The sequence below is a fragment of the Rhineura floridana genome, chromosome 11 (assembly GCF_030035675.1).
Source record: "Rhineura floridana isolate rRhiFlo1 chromosome 11, rRhiFlo1.hap2, whole genome shotgun sequence".
NCBI classification, from domain to species: Eukaryota; Metazoa; Chordata; class Lepidosauria; order Squamata; family Rhineuridae; genus Rhineura; species Rhineura floridana.
Window position 1 is genome coordinate 73,080,222 of NC_084490.1, and position 23,817 is coordinate 73,104,038.

The window sequence follows — 23,817 nt, forward strand, 5'->3', positions numbered from 1 at the left end:
GGCAGCATAAAAATCCTTTTTTGCTGCCCTCATCGCCACATGGTAGGCTGCCGCAGCCGCTCTGACCCATGTCCGATTGTCGTCAGAGCGAGATTTCCGCCACCAGCGCTCTAGCCGTCTCACCTCCCGTCTCAGAGTTCACAACTGTGGAGTATTCTTGTAAATTACTTGGGGACTTTTTGTTGCGGGAAGCAATTCATGCAATCAAGGAACCTAAACTTAACCTAAAGGGCTAAGAGAACAGGATGGACTTTGCCTAGTAACTGGAGATCTAAGAAGGCATTGTTTTCCATTCCACCCTGTATTCATCACATGCAGCACTGTTTCTGTTCCACTGTAGTTCATCTTCCACCAGAAACTACATTATTCATTTGACTGTTCACAGTGACAAAATTTCATAGCTTACATAATTAATTATGTAAATTACATTGTCATTACATTATTCCACTCCATTTCAGTGCAAAGAAATTGTAATGCAAAGGGAGGGGGGACACAATCAACTATGTATCATTTGTTGGAATATGTGGTTCAACTCCAACTTGTGGTTGAGGCTGCATGGGGTTAAAAAGGGTAGCTAGAGAGGAGACCTCCTGATTGCCAAGCTAATACCTATCCTTTGATCTCCTGCTGTCTCTCCCTTCCTGCTAGATTGATATGCATAGGATGTTGACCACATCTCCTTTCTCCTTCCTTCTTCTTCTTTCTCTTGAGAGGGAGAGCAGACATATTCTCTTTGTCTCTCCCTCTCCTCCAAGCATGAGGGCAAACACTAGGCTGTTTGCATCTCCAACCTAGCTAGTTAGCTAGATGTAGAACTTTTTCCTATCAAGTATGTACTTCCAGAATAAAGTAGTTATTTCTTATTTTAAAGCTTAAAGTCTCTGACTAATTTGCAGGGAAGGTGTAATCTATAGCAAAGATTCAAACACACAAAGGCTCACTCAGTCTCTCCATTCCCAATTTCGCCACTCTGCGACAGGTCATGGGCCTAGCCATGCAGAGGAGATCTGAGTAATTAAAAGAGTTTTTTTGTGTTGCAAATCAAGGAAGCTAGCAAAGACTTTCAGAGTTTAGTCAGTAAAGAGTTAAGCCTTTTTCTCAAGGAAGAACAGCTGAGCATCGATAAACTCTCACCTGGAAACTAGAAGCTGTGGTCATTTCGGATGGGATGTCACTTAAAGCAGCAGAAGCTAATGGAAGTGATCAAAGGCCCAGAACCGGGACAAGAAGCCTTGGAGGAAGCAAGGAGAGTTTGGACCGAGAACGGTGAAAGAGCTCAAGAGCTCATAGTGAAGTGTGTAAGTAACTCACAAATCCCTTTACTCATTAACTGTAAGAATGCCAGAGAAATGTGGATTGCACTGGAGTCAAATCACTAGCCGAAAAGTCAAGACCATTTAATTTCAATGTTACATAGTCTTATTAACTTGCAAATGAAAGATGACTCATTTGAAGAACACCTCACTAAGTTTATGGTGTTGAATCAGGGAATCGAAGAATGCGGCACTAAGCTAGATGAGCCGACTAAAATTGCTCTGTTTCTAGATTCCCTCCCAAAATCAATGAATACTTTCTGCCTCATACTGCAACAACAGCAAAAGACTTTGAATGAAATTGTATCAGAAGTCAGAGAACAATTCTTTCAGCAAAGCGAAAAGATGCTGCAGGGAAGGACAGTGTTATTCCTTAACAAACAGACTTCTGGCTGAATGCCAGTCATATGCAGATCTGAAGAGCAAAAGACGCAGTCAAAAGGTGTTAAAGCCAAGGGCTGTTTTCTGTGTGGTTCACAGACTCACTGTAAAGATCAGTGCAACAAGAAAGGAAAGTCTGAAGGACAAAATAAAGGATTTAAAAAGACAGACAATAAAGAAAGACAAGAAAGAAAAACAGTTTACAAGTTACTCATTTTGAAAAATGTCATAATAATAATAAAGTCTATGTGGACAGTGGAGCAACCGCTCATATGCTAAATACAAAAACCCTATTTGAAAGTCTAACCCCACATGGAGGCTCAGTTAAAGTTGCTGGCTCACGAGAAGTGCTGATAAAGGGGGAAGGAAATGCAATGCTGGTTTGCCAAACACCAAGTGGTGCCAAAGAGATTTACCTTAGAAATGTGCTCTGGACTCCAGGAATTTCTAATAATTTGATCTCTGTCAGTGAGGCAACCAATAAAGGGTGTTCAGTGCTATTTGAACAAAATTCCTGCTCAATTTCTCGTGATGGTATAATTATATGCACAGCTAAAAAAAAAAAAGAATGTATGAAATTGATCAGCAAAGTCCAGAGGCTAATATTGTGAAGGACTGCTGTAACAAGCCATGTTTGCATTTATGGCATAGAAGGCTTGGACACAGAGACATCGCAAAGATTAATACCCTTCAAAAGATAACCCTGCCAAGAAAAGGGAAGATGTATGTGCTGTGTTAAAGCTAAAGGGACAAGACCAAGTTTTCCTAAGCAGAGTGAAAGGAAGACTAAGCGCCCCCTAGAGTTGATTCACAGCAACATTTGTGAAATGCCAATTCCTTCAAATGGTGGAAATAGATATATTGTTAGTTTTATTAATGACTACTCAAGATTCACTGTAATCTATATACTGAAAGAGAAGGAGTAAATGCTTCAGAAATACAAAGAGTATATTGCAATGGTGACCACTAAATTCCAGAGAAAGCCACAAATTCTACGTTCTGACAATGGAGGGGAATACATGTCTCATGCTACCCAGCAGTTTCTGCGTGAACATGGGACTGAGCATCAGACCACTGTACCTCACAACCCGGAACAAAATGGCATCTTGGAGAGAAAATTTAGAACCCTTATTGAGATGGTGAGATCAATACTAGAAGATGCCAATCTCCCACAGAAACATTGGGGAGAGGCAGTGTATACTGCCACCTATCTACAGAATCATTTGCCAACAAAAGCGAATGGCAACAAGACATCATTCGAATTATGGCATGGACGCATACCTAGTTTGGCTCATCTAAAGGTGTTTGGATCAAAAGTGTACAGTCACATACCACACCAGAAGAGAACCAAATTGGACAACAGTGCAAAAGAAGGAATCTTTGTTGGATATTCTACAAAACAAAAAGGATACAGAATCCTAAATCCCAAAACAGAAAGGATTGAAATCCAAAGAGCTGTCTACTTTGATGAAGGTCAAGGTGCATTTCAACCAGAAGGGGAACCATCCCAAGGTCACGACAGTGAAGAAGATAAAGTAGAAATACCATACAGTAATGCAGATTACAACAACATGCCAGCACTGGAGGACAGTGAGGAATCTGATCAAGAAGGGGAACCTACACAGCCAGAAGGGGCAGCAGAGAATCCTGGACCAAGACACTCTAACTGCACCAACAGAGGTGTACCTCCATTGAGACTGTCCTACTTTGCAAGAGCTGATGAACTTCCAGAGCCTGAGACTTGGAAAGAGACTGAAACTGTAGTCAAGCATACAACGATCAGGACACTCCTGAGTGTTACTGCCAACAGGAAGGTGCAAGTAGAGCATCTAGAAATAAAGGCTGCAAGAGCATAGTACGACAAACTGAACCAAATGCTCTTGAAAGAGGGCTTTAAAAGAGGCGAAGCAGACAAATGCCTGTACAGCAGATTCAAGAACAAGAAATGGACTTATAGAATCATAGAGTTGGAAGGGGCCTTGTAGGCCATCGAGTCCAACCCCCTGCTCACAGCAGGAAATCCACAGCTAGAGCATCTCCCACAGATAGCTAGCTGTCCAGCCTCTGCTTGAAGACATCCAGCGAAGGGGATCCCACCACCTCCCTAGGCAGTCGGTTCCATTGCCGAACTGCCCTTACTGTCAAGAAGTTCCTTCTAATGTCCAATCTGAATCTACGCTCCTGCAACTTAAAACCATTAGACCTAGTCCTACCCTCTGGGGCAGCAGAGAACAAATCTGTACCCTCCTCTATGTGACAGCCCTTCAGGTACTTAAAGAGTGCAATCATGTCACCCCTCAGCCTTCTCTTCACCAGACTGAACATGCCAAGTTCCTTCAACCTTTCCTCATAAGACTTGTTCTCCATACCGGCTATCATCCTCGTCGCCCTCTTCTGAACCCGCTCTGAACCCAAAATTATATTTTGATTTATTTAGATGATTTACTACTGGCTTATGAGAGTCCACAAGACAAGCAAGAGTTAGTAAATAATCTAAACAAGGAAGCTGAAGTGAAATGTCTAGGCGACATCACATACTACCTTGGCATACAAATTGAAAGAGAGGGCGAGGGATCGTTTCTGCTAAACCAAAAACAAAAGATTCAAGACCTACTTGAGAGTCTAGGACTGAAGGATGCACATCCAGCACCTACACCAATGGAAGTAGGATGCTTGAAACCAGACCAGAACAATCAACCCTGGGAGACAACGAAAGGTACAGACAAGCTATAGGGAAATTCAGCACAATAACCAGACCAGATGTAGCGGCAGCAGTCCGACACCAGAAACTATGAGGCAAGATGCACCTTGTAGAGTGAACCAAGTTCTTGTTGAGAAGGGGTGTTGGAATATGTGGTTTAACTCGGGCAACTTGTGGTTGAGGCTGCATGGGGTTAAAAGGGGTAGCTAGAGAGGAGACCTCCCGATTGCTAGGCTAATACCTATCCTTTGATCTGTTGCTGTCTCTCCCTTCCTGCTAGACTGATATGCATAAGATGTTGACCACATATCCTTCCTTCTTCTTTCTCTTGAGAGGTAGAGCAGACATATTCTTTTTGTCTCTCCCTCTCCTCCAAGCATGAGGGCAAACACTAGGCTTAGTATTTGCATCTCCAACTTAGCTAGTTAGCTAGATTTATTTATTTATTTATTACATTTATACCCCGCCTTTCTTTTCATGATAGAAACGCAAGGCAGCTTACATATGGTTCCCAGGCGGTCTCCCATCCAGGCACCAACCAGACCTGACCCTGCTTAGCTTCAGCAGGGTGCTGGCCTCAGGTGCCTTCAGACCATAGCCATGTAGAATTTTTCTTAACGTGTATGTACTTCCAGAATAAAGTAGTTATTTCTTATTTTAAAGCTTAAAGTCTCTGACTAATTTGCAGGGAAGGTGTAATCTTGAAGTTGCCCATTAACAGTGAGCACCTGAACAGTAGACTGAGCAGGCACACAGGCCTCCTGGTCACAGTCTGCTCCACTGTGGTGAGATATATTTATATTAAAGTGATAGTAATTATTTCTAAGAGAGGCAGTGTGGTGTAGTGGTTAAGGTGTTGGACTACAACCTGGGAGACCAGGGTTCAAATCCCCACATAGCCATGAAGCTCACTGGGTGACCTTGGGCCAGTCACTGCCTCTCGGCCTCAGAGGGAGGCAATGGGAAACCCCCTCTGAATACCGCTTACCATGAAAACCCTATTCGTAGGGTCGCCATAAGTCAGAATCGACTTGAAGGTAGTCCACTTCCGTTTCAATTATTTCTAAATTTACCATTTGTACATATAAATTAGCATATGCAATTTTTTTTGCAGATCTACATATATGTGTCTGGAGTCCATTCATTTCCTGCTTCCTGAGGAAAAGGTAAGTCGTAAAAAGCAAATGGCCACACTGTAATGTGGTCAAAAGCAGAAGGGAATATATCAAATGTGCTATGAATAAATCTTTACCAGATATATCAAGATTCTTGGGTAATTCCGTTAAAAACCTTTCCATACCATCTTTTGGAAACAAAAAGCAAAGCATATGGTCATACACTGCAGAAACAGATTAACCTAAAATACATGTGCATTTACTGTAGAGTACTGGATTCAGCAGCAGAAGCTACAATTGTTCTCTGTCTTGTAGGCCTCAGCTAGAAGGACAAGGTAGCACACAAAAGGAAGGAAATATATTCCTGACGACAGAGCAAGTTTAAATGAGTTTTAAATGCAGAACAAAGTAGAGTGAGTAAACATAATCAAAAGAGAACAGGTCAGCTATGGAAAATGACACCTAGAAAACTTTTTTTATATGTAAAAAGCCATCTTTCTGCTATCACTGGTAAGTGAGAGAGAGATCTGTCCAGAATTATGTAAGTATTGGACAACCTGTAGGTGGAAAACCAGAAGTAAAACAGGCCATCTGGTCCTCTTGATCCAGGTTATAATTCTGTAGACTGTTGCCAGAGGAAATTATAAACGAAATTATTAGGTATAACAAAACAGATAGGTATGGGCTGCCAACATTTTAATAACAACAAAATATTTAAAAAACTGCCATAGCATCATTCTAGAGCAGGTGTGAGGAACTGGTGGCCCTCCAGATGTTGCTAAACTACAACTCCCATCATCCCTGGTCATAGAACTTGCTTGCTGCAGCTGATAAGAGTTGCTGTTTAGCAATATCTGGAGGGCCAAAGGTTCCTCACACCCGCTCTAGAGAAACCACTTTTGGAAACTTGGGTGCAATATGAATGCCTGGAGTGGAGTCATCTTGCATTTGGTTTCTCCCTATCCCCACCACCATAAGAGGTTGGTGCTGGTAATGTAGCACCCAACTCAATGTGATGCCCTAAACTGCATCCCAGGTTTGCTGCCTAAAGTGGTGTCTTCAACTAGCCACATGATCTGGCTTGCTTCAGTGGAAATTGCAGATCATCATGCTAGGCTGGCTCCTCAGCAGGATACAAGAGACTAACACTTTTGGTAGGTTTTTTTTATTTTGCCTCATGACCCTTTCTCCAAAGAATCACAGCTGCTACTTCCACTAAGGAGACGGTGGAGAAAGAGGTCCCCATATGTCACTTGCCTCCCTAAAAAGGATTTAGCTCACAGATTATTCACATTTGCAACCTTCAGACCCTAGTCTAAATGCTTTGGGGCTAGTTAGTGCAAGTCTCAAGTTGATTACTTTTGTTAACTAGCCAGGGAATAAAATCTTGAATGCAACCTATTAGGTCTGCAGTTAGCTTTGGGCAAGTCACTATCTCTAAGAAAGCAGTAGCTAATCTGCAGTCCTCTACGGGTAGCCGGACTCCAACACCTTGGCCAACTATCAGGGATGATGAGAGCTGTATTCTAGCCACATCTGTAGGCCCCCCATCCTTGCTCTAAGACTTAGTTCACTGTGGAATTGGAATAGCGCCTTACCTTAAAAATTATTGCAAAGATGAACAAGAAGAAATGTAAAGAGCCAGTGTCATGTAGCATTTAACAGAGCTCTAGAGTTATTGTAAGGATAAAGGGAAATAAAGGGAAATAACCTTCTTTCTTTTTAGACTGTGAAATTTGATTTTAGACTGATGTTTTGTATTATATTGTATTTTAGTGTATCTATGTTCACCGCCCAGAGAGCTATTGCTAGTCGGGCGGTATATAAGTTTTAAAAATAAATAATAAATAATAAATAAATAATAAATTTCTCTCCCCACCCCCATATCTACCTGTGTTCCTTGGATCAAGGCCAGAAGGTAATAGACACAGCATTTTTTTAAAAAAATAATGAAAGATCAAATGTATGCCACCTAGCATTATGCTAGCATTGACTCAGGCATGCTGTCTACCCTTTTTTATTTATTAGGATGACAGCCTGCCCCATCCCAAAATCTTGAGGTTGGCACACACACACAACTAAAGGTTATTAAACAGCTAGCAAGTCTTTAAAACTCCACACCACAGCACCATGCCCCAAAAGCTCACCAATACTTTGGAAAATGTCATATACCAAAGTGGTATATCATTTCAAACATACCTTTGGAACGCTCTGCATACTCCAAGCCATGCAGAGCAATCCTTTTATTTATTTATTTAACTTGTACACCACTTTATATTTCAACAAATCTCAAAATGGTTTACATCTCAACCAACATCAATATGTATTATATGAAATACATCTTGCTTTTCTGACATCAGAATGAATGTAAAAAGTTCTGTTTAGTGAGCAGTTCAACAGGAATGCTTTAAGGGCCAGAATGAATGACAGCTGTAGGATTCCGACATCCCAAACACTTGAGAAAGTTATCCAGCAGCAACACTCAGCATGCCCTTCTCTAGCCAATGCACAGTTCCTGCACACATTGCAGACCAAGTAGTGCTGCTCCCGGCATGAACCCCTGCCCCCTCCTCCCAGCCCTGGAAAGGCAAAAAGAGGAGGGTCTTACCTTCTAGGACCTGCGCCGCTAGAAGAGCAGGGAGCAAGGGACACAGGAGCAGCGAAGTCCAGGGCCGCCGGGAATGGCTGGAGACAGTTGGGAACGGGTGGAAGGAAGGAAAGCAGAGGTGAGGTGAAATAATTCAGGCCAGACACTGAAAGGGGGGCGGGGAAGGTCAGGAGTCTTACTTGGGGGGCATTTTGGGCAAGTCGCTCTTCACGGCCAGACGCCGGGTTCAGCTCCTGGCATGGAAGCGGCGGCGGCGGCGGCTTTCTCCCTCACGGCTCGCAGCCCAAGTGGAACAAAGGCAGCTCTCACTCCGGCCGGCGCTCAGTGAGTCGTGGCGAGCCTCCAAGCCGGGCTGAAATCCGACTCCTGCTGCTCCGTTTTCCTCCCAGAGCCCCCCATCTGCCAGCTCCTCACCCTCCACCTCGCCGCCAGGCCAGGCCCTTCGCTCCGCCTCTGCGCTGCCCGGCCTCGGAGTTCCCATGAACGGCCGTGCTCCCCCGCCGCCCCTCTCGCCAGCCCCGCGCTCGGCCGCTAGAGGCTGCGCTCCCTCAGGGTTAACTAACACCCGCCGAGGGACAGGGACGTCTCTTGCCATCATTTGCTGCTGTTTGGGGAAATCGTGGCAGCTCCTGGCTCAGTGGGGCTGACACAGGAAAACTTTCCACAGTATTGGTCCCCAAAGCAGTCAAGCGTGTGCATGACAAGAGAGCATCCCGTTAGGCTTCTCCTTCGTTGCAGCTGGGCTGTTGTGAGGGAGAACTTTCCCACAGGAGCGGACTCTTCATTGTTACAATATTGGAGTTTGTTGCTTTTAAGGATGCCTTGTGGCTTACTGTACATCGGCTAATTGAAGGCATTGAACGCATTTTTTTAAAAAAAATCAAAGACCTCCAACAACTATTCCTCAATATAGTTTGATGCAACTAAGCGGAAACTTAGATGATTTATTTATGACATTTACTGCTTCATCATTCACATTTCTACAAAATGTACACTTGCAAGCCATACAGAAAATGAGACAATAAAACAATGAAATCATCATAAAATTGCTGCCCTGGGCTCCTTCTGGGAGAAAGGGCAGGATATAGATCTATATTCACTAATAGACGAAAAACCCTTGAGATTTAAGAACGTGCCTATTGAACGTACCTATAGCCAACAGATATTTCTATCAAACTTTAAAAAGCAGGGAAATTGGGCAGCTGTAGTGAATGCACCACTTAGGTCTCCTACTCCCCTGGCTGCCCAATTTCCCTGCTTTTAAAAGTTTGATAGAAATATCTGTTGGCTATAGGTACATTCTTAAACCGCAAGGGTTTTTTTGCCTATTAGTGAATTTCTCTGCTTTTCAAGCCAGGAGGTAAGAAATGGGATCTTGTGCAAGTTTGCTGAGAATTGATTGATCATTTGCATGCTTATTGAGTTCCATGGGATTTACTCCCCGGCAATCATGCCTAGGATAGGTGAAACTGACCATGGGGAGGGACGCCTGGAGTGAGCAGGGGAGGAGGAAGAACGAAGAAGGGAGGAGAGGAAGAAGGGAGGAGGAAGGGAGAGGAGAGGGGAACAAGGGGAAAGGCCAGTATGATCATTTGCATGCTTATTGAGTTGAGTGGGATTTACTCCCAAGCAATCATGGCTAGGATAGGTAAAACTGATCATGGGGAAGGAGGAGGGGAAGAGGAGGGGAGGGGAGAGTAGAGGGAGGGAGCAAGGGGGAAAGAGGAGCAGAAGGAGGGGAGGGTATAGGAGGGGATTGGAAGGGGAGAAGGGGAGGGGGGAGGGAAGGGGTAAAAGGGAGGTGATGGGAGGGAGGAGGAGTTCAGGTTTGATCATTTGCATGCTTATTGAGTTCAGTGGGATTTTTTCCCATGCAATCATGCTTTGTTGTTATGTGCCTTCAAGTTGATTACGACTTATGGCGACCCTATGAATTGCAATCATGCTTAGGATAGGTAAAACTGACCTTGGGGGAGGGGAAGGGGGAGTGGAAGGGGAGGGGAAGTTTGATCATTTGCATGCTTTTGAGTTCAGTGGGATTTACTCCTGTGCAATCATGCTTAGGATAGGTGAAACTGACCTAGGGAGGGGCAGGAAGGGGAGGGGGAGGGGAGGGAGGGAGGGGGAGGGAGAAGATGGGATAAGTGGGCAGTGGGCAGAGGGGAAGCCTCTTTACTTTCCAAAATTCTACATTGTGAACAGTACCATTCTTTTTCAGGGTTTCCCCCACCTTTTTTATTCTACAGCAGACACATGTAGCCTCCCACCCAAATTTAAACCAAAGCTGTACCTGGTCACATCCACACCAGGCCTTTATTTCACTTTGGAGTCATGGCTTCTCTCAAAGAATCCTGGGAAGTGTAGTTAGTGAAGAATTGCTAGGAGATGCCCTGTTCCCCTCACAGAGCTTCAATCAGAGAGGCTGACTGTTAAACCAGTCTGGCCACTGGAGCTCTGTCAGGGGAATAGGAGTCTTCTCCCAGCACCCTTCACAAAGTATACTTCCCAGGATTCTTTGGGGGAAGCCATGACTGTTTCAAGTGGAATAAAGGTCTCGTGTGGGTGTGGCCCCCTGATTAGGCAAGCCTAACAGCTGGGAGTCTGGCTTTTAGAACACTGACAGTTGGTTCTTACTGAGCATGCCTGGTCTTATCATTGAGTTCAATGCTAAATTTCTTAAATTAATTAAAAATCAGCCAGGCATTCTTTTAACTTTTAAACTGCAGAAGATGAAGGTCAGAGTATGGGGCAAAGTCAGTAATAGGATTACAGGTACTCTGTGAACATGGCTTATTTTTAATTACTTTCAACAAATTATGAGACCACTGACAGAAAAAAAGTCCAACAGGGGTCTGGTTTTTCTCTCTCCCTTTTTACACTTTGAATTCTCGATTCTCTCTGACTTTTTTGTGTATTGCCATGAAAATTTAGAGGGTTGTTAAGCAACCGTTTCTGAGTTCAAGTTTTGAAAGGTTTTGTTTTGAAATGAATTTATGGGAAGTATCAGAATGGCATGGGGGTATTTTCAATTTAACATTGTGGAATGCAAAAAATCCATGCTTATATATAAATTATATAAATAAATAAATGACTAACTAACGTGATTAAAAGCGTATCCAGAAGGATGTCACCTACATGATGTGGTTATTGTCGGAGAGAGAAAGGTCACAATGTTGGTGTTCCTGTTGTTCACTGGCATTTGAATTTCAGTTTCCCTCTCAGCATCCCACCCTCTGACTCCAAAGCTAGAAAATTTATTCTAGGATGAGCAGAGAGTGATATAAAGAATGCAGAGCTGTTGTACTTTTGATAATGAAAAATGTATTTTTGAAGATGCAACTACCTTTCTCATCCCATTGTCACAATCTGTACTTGTCAAAACTCTTGCTTCTTTTATTTATTACATTTATATCCTATCTTTACTCCAAGAAGCATGGGGAGGCATTGCCCCACTTTGTGTATCCTCACAACAATGCAGTGAAGTGGGTTAAGCTGAGGAATAGGGAGTACCCAAAAATCAGCTAGTGGATTGAACAGATAAATGGGGAGTTGAACTCATGCTCTAACCATTACACCACGCTGGCTCTCTGTGCAATTAAAGTATCTCGTTCTGTTGCTTTACTGGGTAGATACTTGGCAACGTGGCGCTCCTCTTTGGCTTTGGCAGTATCCCATTATTCAATAGCTTGTTGCATCCCATGCACTTTCAATCATAATTAAGTTGTTGCCGTTACAGGATTGGGCAGCAACTGAGAAGCATAAAAGCAGAAATAAAACAGGTGAAGCTTTCCCATTACTTTTTTTTAAAAATGCATGTGCCATTTTTTTCCCCTGACGGGGCTTTTGTTGCTGAACAAGAGGGAAATTTTCTCAAGATGAAAAGGGTACACACACCCATCTGCCAGAAAAAGATTCACAAATTTATAATCAAAATGTTGCTGCTGAAGGCACAGAAATCTTGCCCCCTCCAAAGATGTCAATCCTAGTAACTTATGGGTGTTACACTGAAAGTGCACCTGATGCTCAAAACAACCTTCCATCCATAAATACACCAAAAACCTTTAGTGGTATTAGCAGAATTTTATCTGTGCTGCCGGCAAGTTCCCTCAGGATACTTTGGCTCCTTCCCCTCAAAGTACTGCCTTGATCTGGCTGAACCATGTGCATCTGTCAGAGTCTATGCATGTTTTAAATATCGCTGCAACAGTGGCACCATTGATAAGCTTCAGAATTGTTTCCATGAGAAATATGATATTTACCCCACCCTAAAGCATCCTGAATAGAGCTTTTTCCCCCCCACATATAGCTGATTGTGTGCAAACTGTGCCCAAAATAAGTTGTTTTTAAAGTCTGGACCTAATCTGACGTCTTTGCTGACTTATATGACCTTGTCAATGTGGTATTTTCCCACCCCCAGTTTTGGAAAGAAGTTGAGAGGAGGAGGAGGAGCTGAAACACTGGGAATAGAAGAAAGTGTAAGGGGTTTGGTCCAGGGAGAGGGAGCATAGAAATCTGCCTTGTACGAAGTCAGGCCATTGGTCCATCTAGCTCAGTATTGTCTACACACACTGGCAGCAGCTCTCCAGGATTTCAGGCAGGGTTTTCTCCCAGCCCTACCTGGAGATGCCGGGGATTGAATCAGGGACCTTCAGCATGTTCTACCACTGAGCTATGGCCCTTCCCAACTGGATGGGAAGTACAGAATGCTGCTATAACTGTGCAGACTGAAGAGATGACCTTTCCATGAGGCATTTGTATAGTTTGGTACAATTCTATACTCAAGACATACCAACTACAGCTATAGGATATGGCAGAATCCCAGCTATGCCTGCAGAATATAAGATACCCCAACACAGAAGAAAACTTTGGTACAACTACTCGGATACACCAGTACACTACTACACTGGTGTGCCCAGCCAAAACAGGGGGGAGATATGCACAAAGCACAGAGAAGGAGCAGACTTACACCTATGCTCCTTCAGATACCGTGAACACACACACACACACATGCCAGCAATGGTGGAAATTTATGCAAGTATAAGGAAAAGATCTCCCATACAACTCATCAGAGAGGAAAAGTACACTAAAAAATAATTGCCTCAACAATCACTTGGTCAATGGTGCCACAACAGTGCATAGAATATAGTGGGACTCTGCAACCAATCACAGTGTCCTAATGCTTATATATGAACTCCCACCAGGGAAGCCTTAACTCAGTTGATAGATCATGCAGAATTGGGCTAAATCATTTTGGCATCATGGCATGCACAATCAGAGCATATGTGAGAGAATTCTGGTAATGGGAACCATGGGGAAAGATACTTTACACAAACCATCTGGTGTCAGAACACACATAGGAACTTGAGCACATCACTAATATTTCTCTTCCTCAAACCCTTGCAAATACCCTGCCTCAGGATTCTCTACATCAGTGCCCACCAATCATGGGCCAAGACAGTGATGTTGTGGAGATGTCACAGAAATGATATAGTGATGTCACAAAGCTGACCCAGGTACACCAAACCCCACTCATTACAGAGCAGGGAAAGATAGGGCAACCTGCACAGGTAAGCAAAGCTTCAAAGCATAACTGTTGCAAATGTCTTCCATGCCCCCCCCACATCCGTCCTTCTTAAAAGCTGCAAGCAGTGTCTCCCATACAAGGTAAGCATTTCCCCTCACATGCAGGTAAGGACTCTTGTTAGCAAAGGGTGGGCACTCTACTCCAACCATTAAGAACACAAGAAGAGCCTATCTAGTCCAGCATTATGTTCCCAAGGTGACCAACCAATAAAAAGCCCATAAGCCACTGGAGGTTGCTGTTGTCTGTTTGTGCTTCTGACTTTTGTTGTTGCTTATCCTAATCCTCTCCCTTTCCCTGCTTGTCAAAAGAATCCCTTCCCCACCCCCCTCATTGGGTGTTGAACGGGGGGGGGGGCTTTGTCCTGTCAGTCGACCTTGTGCAAAGACACAATTTGGTTGCTATGTTATGGGGCCTGTTCTTCCTAATGTTTGTGTGTTGTGTGATCAAAACCGTACTTGTAAGCAGTTTGTGGTATAAGGGGAATCAAACCTCAATATACAGGAACACCTTCAGTGTACAGAGAGTTCCTGAAAGTGGTGCTAGAAGACATTTGTTCTTCTATGATCTCTCTCTGTGTGTTCAGTTTCCTTTGGATGACTGACATCTCATACAGGTAGCCAGATGTGCATTTAAAGACATTTAGAGAAGAAGTTATCTCTTCCTAATTTTTCAGTCTTTTTCCTCACTGGATAAACCACAGTGAGGAACCTCTACAAATCCTACTTTGCCCTATGAGGCTATTTTTCCCAAATCTGGACCACCTAGTCAATGTGGTTTAGTGGTTAGAGCAGCCTTTCCCAACCAGTGTGCCTCCAGATGTTGTTGGACCACAACTCCCATCAGCCTCAGCCAGCATTGCCAATGGTCAGGAAAGATGGGAATTGTGGTCCAACAACATCTGGAAGCACACTGGTTGGGAAAGGCTGGGTTAGAGTGTCAGACTGGAACCTGGGAGACCAGGGCTCAAATCCACACTCGGCCGTGAAGCTCACTGCATGACCTTGGGTCAGTCACTGTCTCACAGCCAAACCTACATCACAGAGTTTTTGTGAGGATAAAATTGGGAGGGGAAACCGTGTTTGTACACCACTTTGAGGAAGTTCCTTGGAGGAAAGGTGGGATATAAATGTTATAATAAATAAATAAATCCTATGCTTTATGTCAAATGATGTCAGATATGTAGTAGGTATAGCTGTCTGCAAAGGGGAAATGGGGAGGGTCTTAATTCAGTGGCAGAGCATGAGCTTTGCAGGTAGAAGGTCCCAAATTCAATCCCTGACATCTCCAGGTAGGACTGGAAGAGAGACTCTCTGCAAAACCCTGGAGAGCCTCTGCCAGACAGTGTATGAGCTAGATGGACCAATGGGCCTGAATCGGTACAAGGCCGATTCTTCTGTTCCTAAGGAACATTTGGGAGTATTAAAGTGCACTCTCAATTGCACCACTTCTAGTGGAGCTGGCACTCAGTACCAAAATACAAGTCCCACTGAGAACGGCTGCAGTCAGGAGCTTCCAAGTGCAGCTGATCCCTGCTGCAAGTGGAGCTTGCTTTCAGCACTAAATCCCTGTCCCTGGGCTAATAATAATTTTTTTAAAATGTAAGCATTTATTACCCTTGCTTCACCCAGAGGTCCCAGGGCAGGTTACACCAATTTTAAACTATGGCATTAAAAACAATTAAGAACAACCCTAAAGACTGCTAAACAGACTTCCACAGCTGCTTGGTTACACTTTCACGGAAGATTCAAATTAGACTTTCTTTTCTTAACAGATCCAGGTTCATTCTCCTGTGGCTGGAGGTATTCCAGTTGTTATGTATTCCATGATGGGTAGCCTTCACATTGTATTGGGGCTATTTCAATACATGATGGGCCTGACACATGTGGCTGAATGAGCACTTGGTCTTTGCTACCGAGCAGATTGGTACAGATCCATTGGTAGGGGTCTTGTAATAAGCCCATTCCCTGTTGAGGTTTGGTCTGGCGGTGACAGTTCCCTCTGCAGAGATGAGGGACCCAGTGAGATGATCCACCCCCAGAAACTTATGGAACTCAATGAATTCCTGAATGCTCAGGTAGGTGGATATTCAACGGATACAACTCATACTTCCGTCAAGGCCCTGGAATCTGTTTGGAATTGCAGAATGAGTAGAGCCATTGAAACAATCACACCCAAGTGCCCTCAGCAATGTGATAGCACCCACAAAGGCTCCCTGGTACTTTGAGGAACTGACAATAAATCAACAGGGGCAATGGCTGTAGCACAAGTGGTGTAAATCCTGATTTGAGCATGACTGGACACAGGTAAGAGCACATTATTGTATTTGCCATGTGTTGGTGGCAGAGCTTGGAAAAGTTACTTTTTTGAACTACAACTCCCATCAGGTCAATCCAGTGGCTGTGCTGGCTGGGGCTGATGGGAGTTGTAGTTCAAAAAGGTAACTTTTCCAAGCTCTGGTTGGTGGTGACTGAAGACCTACTTCACTGCCAACATTGCACCCTCAAGTTGTTGTCTAGTAGAGCAATTCTGAATACTGAGAGGGCTAGTAACTACTGGCTAGAAGGATTTTTTAAAAACCATTGGTAGTCTGTTATGAGAGGTTTGGCAATCTCTGTTTCTATTACATACACTGCTTAGAGTCTTCAGACTAAGCAGATTATAAATCTAAATATTTTTTTTAAAATCAAATGTTCAATATACATTTCTCTATATATTTACATCCTCCACATTACTAGTCTTCAGCTGATGAGTGGTGACACACAACCGGGTCACAATCTCACTTATGATGGGGTCTACACCAGGAGCATCACAACTCTATCTTTTGGAGAGTGGAACTACATAACTCTAAAGCAGTGATATTCAAGCTGTTCCAAGATACCTTGAGGTTCCTCAGAAACTAAATGGGAGTTTTTCAGTTAGAAGATCCGTAGTGGCAGATTGCCCACCGATGGCAAGAATATGGCACAGTTTCCTCAGCTTTCTGCTCTGAACTCTGGCCTATTTTTATGACCTTTTGTTTTCTCTGGCATTTTAATTTAAATCTTTGAAATGGCTGCTGCTATTTCTTTGGCTTGTTTTACTGTTTGTTTTTATAGGGTTTGATTTTAGAAATTATTCATTGCCTTGAGTGATTATTTTTCATACAGTCTATTAAATTACTGCAAACAAGAGCAAAACTGGGTGGTGGCACAGAGAATGGTAACTTTAAAAATAAATAAATAAATAGCACCACCAACTGCCTGGAGATGCTACATATGTTGGTGCACATTTTGATATGCTTAGGGATGTAAAATGTTGTCAATTTCCGTTCTGATGTGTATCCATTAAAGAAAAGTCTTTCTCCCATTTCAGTGCTATTCACATTCTGCATAACAAACCACAATTCCATTCACAGTTTTTTTTCAGTGGCAGGTCTTTGCATAAATAATGTTGTCATGGATCCTCCCCCCCCCTCCATTGGCTGTAGAGGCAGATGTGCCTCCAGGGCTTTATGGAGGTGGGGCAAAGCCTCCATCTCCCTGAATTCTAACCATGCCTACTCAGAGGTAAGTCTCACTGAATTCAATGGGGTTCACACCCAGGTAAGCCTTTGTGCCTTACAGCACAATCCTGTGTCTACTCAGAAGTAAGCCTAATTGAAAAACCATTTTCCACTCCCACATCAACACTCTCAGGATTTTAAAAAATATTATCTGATCATTTTTATTTCAATAGTGCGATGGTATGTTGTTACTGTTTGTCTTTAACATCTTCAAGTTTTAAAAAAAGTTAACATATTTCTCTGCCTATATTCAGTTACAGAAGCATTCAACCCCTTACTTATAAGAAACCAAGGCTGCAATTCAGCACCCTCTTGGACTGCCTTCGAGTCAATTCCGACTTATGGGCGATCCTATGAATAGGGTTTTCATGGTAAGTGGTATTTTCAGAGGTGGTTTACCATTGCCTTCCTCTGAGGCCGAGAGGCAGTGACTGGCCCAAGATCACCCAGTAAGCTTCATGGCTGTGCGGGGATTTGAATAAATCCAATTAAACACACAAAGACTTTTGAATAGACATGATGTATGCCATTGTTCTTAAAGGTAACTATACAGTGATTTCTTCTGCCAAAGAAGCTTAGTGGTGTAATTTTGGATTTAACACAAGTTTTGAAGTTAGTTGTGTAGTTGTGGAGCCTGCAATCTGGCTAGATTACTGACGTCAGAGAGAGAGAGAGTTCTGCAAGATTGGACTTGTTCCGATAGGAAAAGAATACTCCCCCCCCCTTTTTTTTTTGGATTCCCCTCACTTCTCTCTGTTTCTTTATTTCTCGCCCACACCTTGTGGTGTGTTCTTGTATGTTTAGAAAGCTCTCCTCTTTTTTATGTTTAGAAAACAAAGGGAACATTTGTTTGCAGCCATTATCACCTCAGCATGACAGAGAACCTAGAGAATATGTAAAATGTCTTTTTCTTCTCTTGGTCTGTCAGGGAAAAAAGACATCAGAATCCAAAAAAGTCAACAAAGAAATAAAAATGCAAAATAAATGGTTCCATAAATTAGGATAGCAATCAACAAAACAGTTATGTAGCTTTCACCTATTTAAAAAATAATAACCAGTAATATAGTGCCTGAAAGCTGCCTGTGGCCAGAGCTGTGTGCCTCTTTTTCAGTCACAGTGGTAAAAATAACGTTTCATTTTTTACGTTCCAACTTTTTTTATTTTACCGTTCCTCCCTTCCTTTCCATACAGCATTCTACTGCCAAATTCAGCCTTGTGCTTTAGGTGTCCTCCCTAAATTTTGTTCCATCACCATCCACTCCACCCCTCCCCCACCACTCATTTTCCAGATGAATCCTGGCATGTCTGTTCCAGTGGAATCAAATACAAGAAATGAATAAAACTACAACATATAGGTAAAAGAACAAAACAATCAAAACAACCTGAGTTAATATTTTCTCATATGCCATGAAAACAAAGTGAGTGTCAACAATCTGGAAATCAGTCTTACTGCCTACTACCAGACAAAATGTCTATTTTGTTCATCCTATTTCGAGCAGGACATCAAACAATAACAAATTAATATTAATATAAGCATCAATGGCCTTAGTGGTCAGTGGCTTGGTAAAAGTTGGGTAGGCAAGAAGCCTTCCAAGAAAGTTTCTTGGGTCAAGTGCACTGCAGGCTGGCCAGTTATTTTCTCAGCATCCCTCCTGCATCTAGGATACATTCTGTAGAATAAAGGTCACCAATCTTTTTGGACTAGAGGGCATATTTCAAATTTTGAGAGTGTGCTATGGGCACCAGTCACAAAATGGCTGCCATCGGGGTGTGACATAACAAAAATGGCTGCCATTGGGGACGTGGTATAACACAAAATTAGAAAGTAGTCATGTTGAAGCTTTTCCCATCGCATTTCCATAAAGGCTTGATCTATTGCATTTATGCCTGCTATACAACTGTTAGGGAAAAACAACAACCAGTTTTTCCCCATTGCCAACCCTAAATCAAAGCCTAGACTGCCAAATAATCAATCACAGCTCTGACTTCACTCAGTGGCTAATAACCATTAGGCAGGAGCAGCCAGGCTGGCTCATTTCACATAAATTGCTTAGAAGAGTACCTGCACATTTTGCTCCATAACTTTCTTTGTAGGAGGGCAAGAAACTTACTTTTTAAAAAAGCTCAGATTCTGGGCTACCTGTTGGTGGCACCACTGAAGACCTTTGTAGGCACCTTGCGACAGGTTGGTAGCCCTTGCTGTAGAAAAGAACCTTAGTGTCCAGCTCACGTGTCAGTCAGTCTGTAGTTCAAACTAACAAAGTGCTTGGCATTAGAATAAATTCATTATGGACAGATAGAAGGGTTATATACTGCACAGACTACTTGGGTATGTAATCCAATGTCAGGGGCAAAGCAGGCTTTGCTCTCACCATGAAGTGCACTACTGTTGTTACCTACACAGGAGACACAGGAGTGAACAGCAACCATTCACTTATATAAAAGAACATACAGGGATACACCAGAGGACATCACTGGGGACAGGGACTGAAACGGTTCCCTGAGCCTGGGGATACCAGCAATGGAGACTCATACCTACTCATATCTAAAATGATGGTTTCTTGTAGATTTTTTGTTGTTATGTGCCTTCAAGTTGATCATGACTTATGGCGACCCTATGAATCAGCAACCTCCAATAGCATCTGTCGTGAACCACCCTGTTCAGATCTTGTAAGTTCAGGTCTGTGGCTTCCTTTATGGAATCCATCCATCTCTTGTTTGGCCCTCCTCTTTTTCTACCCCCTTCTGTTTTTCCCAGCATTATTGTCTCTTCTAGTGAATCATGTCTTCTCGTTATGTGTCCAAAGTATGATAACCTCAGTTCCATCATTTTAGCTTCTAGTGATAGTTCTGCTTCCATTTATTCTAATACCCAATGATTTGTCTTTTTTGCAGTCCATGGTATGCGCAAGGCTCTCCTCCAACACCACATTTCAAAGGACTTGATTTATCACCTTTTTTCACTGTCCAACTTTCACATCCATACATAGAGATTGGAAATACCATGGTCTGAATGATGCCGACTTTAGTGTTCAGTGATACATCTTTGCATTTGAGGACCTTTTTTCGTTCTCTCATAGCTGCCCTCCCCAGTCCTAGCCTTCTTCTGATTTCTTGACTATTGTCTCCATTTTGGTTAATGACTGTGTCAAGGTATTGATAGTCCTTGTCAAGTTCAATGTCCTCATTGTCAACTTTAAAGTTACATAAATCTTCTGTTATTACTTTAGTCTTCTTGATGTTCAGCTGTAGTCCTGCTTTTGTGCTTTCCTCTTTAACTTTCATCAACATTTGTTTCAAATCATTACTGGTTTCTGCTAGTAGTATGGTATCATCTGTATATCTTAAATTATTGATATTTCTCCCTCCAGTTTTCACACCTCCTTCATCTTGGTCCAATCCCGCTTTCCATATGATATGTTCTGCATACAGATTAAACAAGCAGAGTAATAAAATAGACCCCTGTCTCACACCCTTTCTGAGAAGACTGAGGGGAGATATGATAGCACTCTTCAAGTACATGAAAGGTTGTCATACAGAGGAGGGCCGGGATCTCTTCACAATCATCCCAGAGTGCAGGACACGGAATAATGGGCTCAAGTTGCAGGAAGCCAGATTTCGACTGGACATCAGGAAAAACTTCCTAACTGTTAGAGCCATACGACAATGGAGCCAATTACCTAGAGAGGTAGTCAGCTCTCTGACACTGGAAACATTCAAGGGCAGCTGGACAGCCATCTGTCAGGAATGCTTTGATTTGGATTCCTGCATTGAGCAGGGGGTTGGACTTGATGGCCTTATAGGCCCCTTCCAACTCTACTATATGATTTCCTATAGGAAATTACACTAAAATTGCAAACTAAATCAGACATATTTAAAATGACTATTTGAACTATGTCAACTGTCTTAATAAAATGTTGCTTCCTCCCTGCTAAAACAAGATCAGCACAGCACGTCTTGTTTCTATTATTTGGGCTGATTGCAGGGGTTGCCACCACTCACCATATGCTCAGAGGCACGTTACCAAATTCTTCCAAACTACACAGGAAGTGGATTGGACTGTGAAAGACCAACCCAAATGGTGTTTGCATTTTGACAAATTTGTAGGGCATTACAATATCTCAGAGAGGAGGTCAGGTCTCCTGCTCCCCTGGTGCATTCACTATAGCTGCCCAATTTGCTTTTTAAAGTTGGATAGGAATATCTGTGGGCTATAGGTACATTCTTAAACCGCCAGGTTTTTTGCCTATTAGTGAATGTCTCTGCTGTTTAATCCGGGAGGTAAGAAATAGATCCTGTGCAAGCTTGCTGAGAATGGACTGATCATTTTGCATGCTTATTGAGTTCAGTGGGATTTACTCCCCTGCAATCATGCTTATGATAGGTGAAACTGACCACGGGGAATGGGGAGGGGAGGAGGAGGAGGGAAGGGAGCAGGGGGACGAGAGGAGAAGAGCAGGTTTGATCATTTACATGTTTATTGAGTTCAGTTGGATTTACTCCCGTGCGGGGGAAGGAGGGATGACTGGAGTGGGCAGGGAAGGAGGAAGAAGGAAGAGGGGAGGGAAGGAGGAAGGGAGAGAAGAGGAGGAGGGGAAAGGCAGGTCTGATCATTTGCACGCTTATTGAGTTCAATGGGATTTCCTCCTATGTGGCGCAGAGTGGTAAGTGGCGGTAATGCAGCCAAAGCTCTGCTCACGGCCGGAGTTCAATTCCAACGGAAGGAGAAAGTCGAATCTCCGGTAAAAGGCGCCAAGGTCCACTCAGCCTTCCATCCATCCGTGGTTGGTAAAATGAGTACCCGGCATACAGTGGGGGGGGGTAAAGAAAGGCCGGGGAAGGAACTGGCAAACCCACCCCATATATATACAGTCTGCCTAGTAAACATTGTGAGAAGTCACCCTAAGAGTCGGAAACGACTCACACTATAAGTGCGGGGACACCTTTACCTTTTTAAATTATGGTTAGGATAGGTAAAACTGACCATGGGGGAGGAGCAGGTGGAGGGGAGAGGAGAAGGAAGGAGAAAGGGAGAGGAGAGTGGAGGGGGAGGGAGGAAGAGGGGATTGGAGGGGGAGGGGCAAAGGAAGGGGCAGGAGAGGGCAGGTTTGATCATTTGCATGCTTATTGAGTTCAATGGTATTTACTTCCGTGTAATCATGTTTAAGGTAGATAAAACTGACCATGGGGAGGAGAAGAGGGGGAAGGAGAGGATTGGAGGAGGAGCAGAGGGAAGGGGCAAGAGGGAGGGGATAGGAGGGAGGAGAAGGGAGGGTGGGTTTGACTAGTTGCATACTTTGTGAGTTCCGTGGGATTTATTTCTGAGCAGTCATTTTTGAAAATGGAAATGAACTGTCTTCAAGTTGACCCCAATTTATGGCGACCCTATGAATAGGCTTTTCATGGAAAATGGTATTCAGAGGTGGTTTTACCATTGCCTTCCTCTGAGGCTGAGAGGCAGTGACTGGCCCAAGGTCACCCAGTGAGTTTCATGGCTGTGGGGATTCGAACCCTGGTCTCCCAGGTCCTAGTCCAGCACTGACCTGGGGGAGGGACAGGGAGGGTAGGAGGAGGGGGAGGAAATTGGGTGGGTGGGTAGGCACTGGGCAGAGGGGAAAGCTCCTTTCCAAAAGGAAAACATTGTGAACAGTATCATTGTTTTTCAGCGTTTCCCCCATCTTTTTATTCTACAGCAGGCACATGTAGCCTCCCACCCAAATTTAAACCAAAACTGTCCCTGGCCACATCCACACCACGTCTTTATTTCACTTTGGACAGTCATGGCTTCTCTCAAAGAATCCTGGGAAGTGTAGTTAGTGAAGGGTGCTGAGAGTTGCTAGGAGATGCCTTGTTCCCCTCACAGACCTTCAATCAGAGTGGCTGACTGTTAAACCAGTCTGGCCACTGGAGCTCTCTCAGTGGAATAGGAATCTCCTCTCACCACCCTTCACAAACTACACTTCCCAGGATTCTCTGAGGGAAGCCATGACTGTCTAAAGGTCAGGTGTGAAATAAAGATCAGGTGTGGCCCCCTGATTAGGCAAGCCCAGCAGCTTTGAGTCTGGCTTTTAGAACACTGACAGTTGGTTCTTACTGAGCATGCCCCGCGTTATCATTGGCTTCAAGCCAAAATTTCTTAAATTAATTAAAAATCAGCCAGACATTTTTTAAACTTTTAAACTGCGGAAGATAAAGGTCAGAGTATGGGACGTCAGTAATAGGATTACAGGTACTCTGTGAACATGGCTGATTTTTAATTAATTTCGACAGATTATGAGAACTCTGACAGAAAAAAGTGCAAAAGGGGTCGAGTTTTTTTCTTTCTCTTTAGACTTTGAACTCTCAGCTCTTTCTGACTGTTTTGTGTATCGCCATGAAAAAAGAAAAGATTGTTAAGCAAGCATTTCTGAGTTCAGGACTATAAGTTTTGTAAGGTTTTGTTTTGAAATGAGCTTATGGGAAGCATCAGAATGGCATGGGGGTATTTTCAATTTAAGATTGCGGAATGTGAAGAATGCACGCTGGCTATAGTATACAGCCACTCTCGTGGCTGTATGATAACTCGCTCTGACCT

At 43.4% G+C, this 23,817-nt stretch overlaps 1 protein-coding gene across 2 annotated transcripts in view; it reads right to left on the reverse strand.

Annotated features, from left to right (window-relative positions):
• Positions 1 to 8,617, reverse strand: part of COL15A1 (collagen type XV alpha 1 chain) — a 285,344-nt gene extending 276,727 nt beyond the window's left edge. For both annotated transcript variants that reach the window (XM_061591221.1, XM_061591220.1), the window contains exons 1-2: positions 8,298 to 8,617; positions 8,119 to 8,195 (exon numbers count right to left, since the gene is read on the reverse strand). In XM_061591221.1, the coding sequence (XP_061447205.1) occupies positions 8,119 to 8,195; positions 8,298 to 8,308 (88 nt within the window). In that variant the 5' untranslated portion in view covers positions 8,309 to 8,617. The remainder of the gene's footprint in view (positions 1 to 8,118; positions 8,196 to 8,297) is intronic.
• Positions 8,618 to 23,817: the final 15,200 nt, after the last annotated feature.